The following is a 3,614-nucleotide window of genomic DNA, read 5'->3' on the forward strand; positions in this document are numbered from 1 at the left end:
AATCAAATAATGGTAGAAGTACGGCTCGAATGAAACATGTTGTGGAGATCGCATTGGGCATTCTTTCTTTCGGTCATTCGGCCAATATGGAAAGTTACAGACAAGAGAAACAGATAAGGAAAAGTTAACATAACAAATATAACAGAAAAAGGAGTAAATCAAGTTAACACGCATTGGTCAGATTAGCCCAAGAAAACCATCAGGTTTATTTCCATTGGCGTCCTGTGAAGTGATATTATTACATAAAGTTGAAAGGAACCAGCCGGGCACTGCGCACGACGGTCGTCGTCCGACGCGATTCTATAAAGAACGCAACGCGACGACGTTAAAAAATAATTAATTCATTTCGAATATTGTATCTACCATTTGTACGCCACCATTTGCTTATTATTGTTTTTTGAGAATTTTTAAACAATTACGAATAAGCTTAAAGTAAGAAATGAGTAGTTTAGAACAAGTCACGTATTTTCCTCAATATACATTAATTTGTTTCTATTTTTATTCATGATTAAGTGTATGCCTAATAAATATTTGTTGTAACTAGATGTGGTTCTTACAATAGTTTGGAGTGGGTTTGATAAACCATGATGAATAGACTTATAAGCTATTATTATTGTTAATAATGATGAATGCAATCTATTAGGACTAGCCATAAAATTGGTCTGCTGTAATAATAGAACCAGAAGTCTGGCAAACTGTTATGAACTTAATTTTTGTTTCCTTTTGTACGCTTTACTTAAACGAAATAATAAAAGTGATAAACTATACTTCCATACATGTTAAATTATACACAAATTGAAAAGAGCATGGATATTCATAATTGGTTTCAGTAAATTATCCAAGAGATGTATTATGTTCTGTAACCTTCAATAGCAATGGCTTACCTATTGTTGTAGATGGCTGTGTGACCTCTGCAGTGCATCCTTCAAGGTTTGCTAAAAATGTTTGATCAATTGTATGTTATTATTTATTGCAGTTAATGTACAAGACGAAATAAGAGCAAAATACAATAAAGTAATAAAATAATAATAATAAAATGATAATAAAAGTAATGAAGTAATGAAAATAAAAATAAAATGTATATATAAATATAGAAATACTTTAATACTCTTGGAGTGATTATTATTAGTTGTAATAATAATTAAATCGTAGGTAGGGGTGTTATTCATTACAAAAAATGTATCGTTACCATAATCATTATTATCATCATCATAATTAATCCGTCAATTGCATAATGAACAACCTTTCTTCTCCAATCGATCTTAGGCCTACAATTCCCTTGCAAAAAACACAATGTGTTTTGCCCCAATTATACCTACCTGTGGAGTAGACAGAGTTTCGCCAATCACCGCCACACATTTCTTGTGGGTTGCCGCCACAAACAGTATGACAATCATCTTCGGGTTTTTGACCCAACCCCGAATACGTTTCATCGCTACAACGACATTCTTCACCATTTTGTAAACCAGCGTACGGATAACCTTGGTCGTAACAATATTGTATACACCATTCCGTTGTCATACCGTGGTGAAAAACAAATGCTGTCATCGTTCTACTCCAAAAGGAATCTTTAAAACAACCTTGGTAGACACTGGCTATATAAAAACCATTAAAAATAAATAACAATTATGAAATTAATACTAATTGATTATAAGACAATTTTTATTGTTTAAAATAATTTGTAATCTATGAGGATTTCGGTAGTCTAATTGGGGTATGTCTGTCAATGTCTGTCTATTAGTAAATGTGATTAGGAGGATACCTTAATTAAATCACCATGACCTTAATGGATAGCTCATAAAATTATATATTTAATGCACAGCCTAACGTAAGGATACCAATGTTGACTTACCTCTCACAGCAAAAAGTTGGAATTAGAATACATGCATGCATTATTGTGTTGAGTAAACACTAGTTAGTTACAAACTGCATTTTGTATTGCCTAACTGACTTTGAATTTATTGAGAGCTAGTCAACTAAGTACAGTAATTCGATGCAATATAATTTTAAGACACGATAAAACAGACTTCCGAGGACACACAGAAAGTTACTGAGAAGGTTTATTTACATTGTGGTCCTCATTAAACTCGAAACTGAGCACAACAATTAAAGTACGTTGTAAACACAACATTGATGTTTAATTGCAATGTCTTCAATAGCTTTTGCTTACCCGTACCATTCAACGGTGTATTTGTCGTAGGTCGTTGTGAGGCTTTTACAATGCATCGCAGGTTTGCTAAATTTGATAGTAAAAAAGTAAAAAAAATTGCTGTGCTGTCTTCAATTAATGTAGGTCTAAGGAACGGTCTATACAAGGGCGCAGATCTGTTTTGATAGGTGTGGGGGACATTTTGTGAGACCACACCCACCTCAGCCCCACCATGGTTGGGGTGAGGTGCGAAAATTTGAGAAAATAATACCTCTATGGCCGAAAATGACAATTTTGTATATAGTAAAATTCATCATCCTCACATTACCATTATTTCTGATGATCTTTTATTAGATTTTCGGCAAAAACAGAGATCTAATTAAATATGTGCGATGTCCTATAGAAAATATAACATAAAAACATTGTCTTTGATGTAAATACTTTACTTTACCTATTTCAAAGCCTACACCCACTTCGACCCCACCATGGTTGGGGCTAAGGTGCGAAAATTTGAGTACAGTAGTAGGAAAATAGTACCTCCAGATGGCCGAAAACGACACTTTTGTGTAGAAAAAGTCGTCATCATCACATCCACATTATAGTCAAAGTGCCAACAAATTTCTCATGATCTTATTTATGAAATTACATTGCTGTCGAAACTTGGGGGTTGGGGAACCAACCAACCTTAATTTGAAATTATGTGTGGATTAAAAAAAATAGTTTGTGTTGTAATTAGGGATGAGAATATTAGTTCTAGATCGTGTACAATAATTATGAAAGGAAGAATTAGGCATAACAATGTTACTTAAATGATTGGGAAGGATCGAATGCATGGCAGAGTATACAAGTGTATTGTTAAATTAAGTTAATTTCAGAAGATTCAAATTGAAAAATAGATTTGAAGAATAAGACCGTGGTGAACCGCCAGATATGATCCTGATAGTAGAGATTACGCGCTGTGAGACCCTGCAGATGCTTCTTGTATTTTGTTTGTTACACCTGTGTAATGAGCGCTATATAATGTTTATAATGTTCATATTTTTATTATTTTTATTATTGTTAATACGAAGAACATTACAGGGAATAGATGAAGAAAGTCTAGAAATGATGCCAAGGCTTTTCTCAACTTCACTTATGTGGTTGCACTTATATCCACTGTCTAAGTGCACTCCTAAAATTGTTGCTGATTGAACAGAGTGGACATGATGATTATGATTTACCTACCTGTGGAATAGACAGAGTTTCGCCAACCACCGCCACATATTTCTTGTGGGTTGCCGTCACAAACAGTATTACAGTCATCTTCGGATGCCTGTCCCAAATCTGAATACGTCTCATCGCTACAGCGACATTCCGCACCATCTTGTAAACCAGCGTACGGATAGCCTAGGTTGTAACAATATTGTATACACCGTTCTGTAGTCATACGGTCATGACTAATAAGCGCTGTCATCGTTCTGAATAT

The 3,614-nt window shown here is 34.3% G+C and overlaps 1 protein-coding gene across 3 annotated transcripts; it reads right to left on the minus strand.

Annotated features, from left to right (window-relative positions):
* Positions 1 to 48: 48 nt before the first annotated feature.
* Positions 49 to 3,608, minus strand: LOC117101928 (WSC domain-containing protein ARB_07867-like). 3 transcript variants are annotated; one of them, XM_033242040.1, is made up of 4 exons: positions 3,374 to 3,608; positions 2,171 to 2,236; positions 1,320 to 1,595; positions 52 to 935 (listed from the first exon to the last, which is right to left on the minus strand). In XM_033242040.1, the coding sequence occupies exons 1-4, from the start codon at positions 3,600 to 3,602 to the stop codon at positions 835 to 837; spliced, it is 672 nt and encodes a 223-aa protein (XP_033097931.1). In that variant the 5' UTR covers positions 3,603 to 3,608; the 3' UTR covers positions 52 to 834. The 3 variants fall into 3 exon arrangements, with proteins under 3 accessions (XP_033097933.1, XP_033097931.1, XP_033097932.1); XM_033242041.1 differs by having other exon boundaries at positions 54 to 935; positions 2,177 to 2,236; XM_033242042.1 differs by lacking the exon at positions 2,171 to 2,236 and having other exon boundaries at positions 49 to 935.
* Positions 3,609 to 3,614: the final 6 nt, after the last annotated feature.

Source organism: Anneissia japonica, unplaced genomic scaffold, assembly GCF_011630105.1.
Source record: "Anneissia japonica isolate Jap-2015-1 unplaced genomic scaffold, ASM1163010v1 scaffold4988_len2956909_cov206, whole genome shotgun sequence".
Taxonomy (NCBI): Eukaryota; Metazoa; Echinodermata; class Crinoidea; order Comatulida; family Comatulidae; genus Anneissia; species Anneissia japonica.

What these genes read in the sequence shown, in the direction of transcription:
- LOC117101928 (XM_033242040.1), bottom strand. Translation starts at nt 3,602, where the DNA reads ATGACAGCGCTTATTAGTCATGACCGTATGACTACAGAACGGTGTATA. An exon ending in AAACTCTGTCTATTCCACAG is followed by an intron (nt 2,237 to 3,373) that starts GTAGGTAAATCA and finishes TATCAAATTTAG; the next exon opens with CAAACCTGCGATGCATTGTA. An exon ending in AAACTCTGTCTACTCCACAG is followed by an intron (nt 936 to 1,319) that starts GTAGGTATAATT and finishes AAACATTTTTAG; the next exon opens with CAAACCTTGAAGGATGCACT.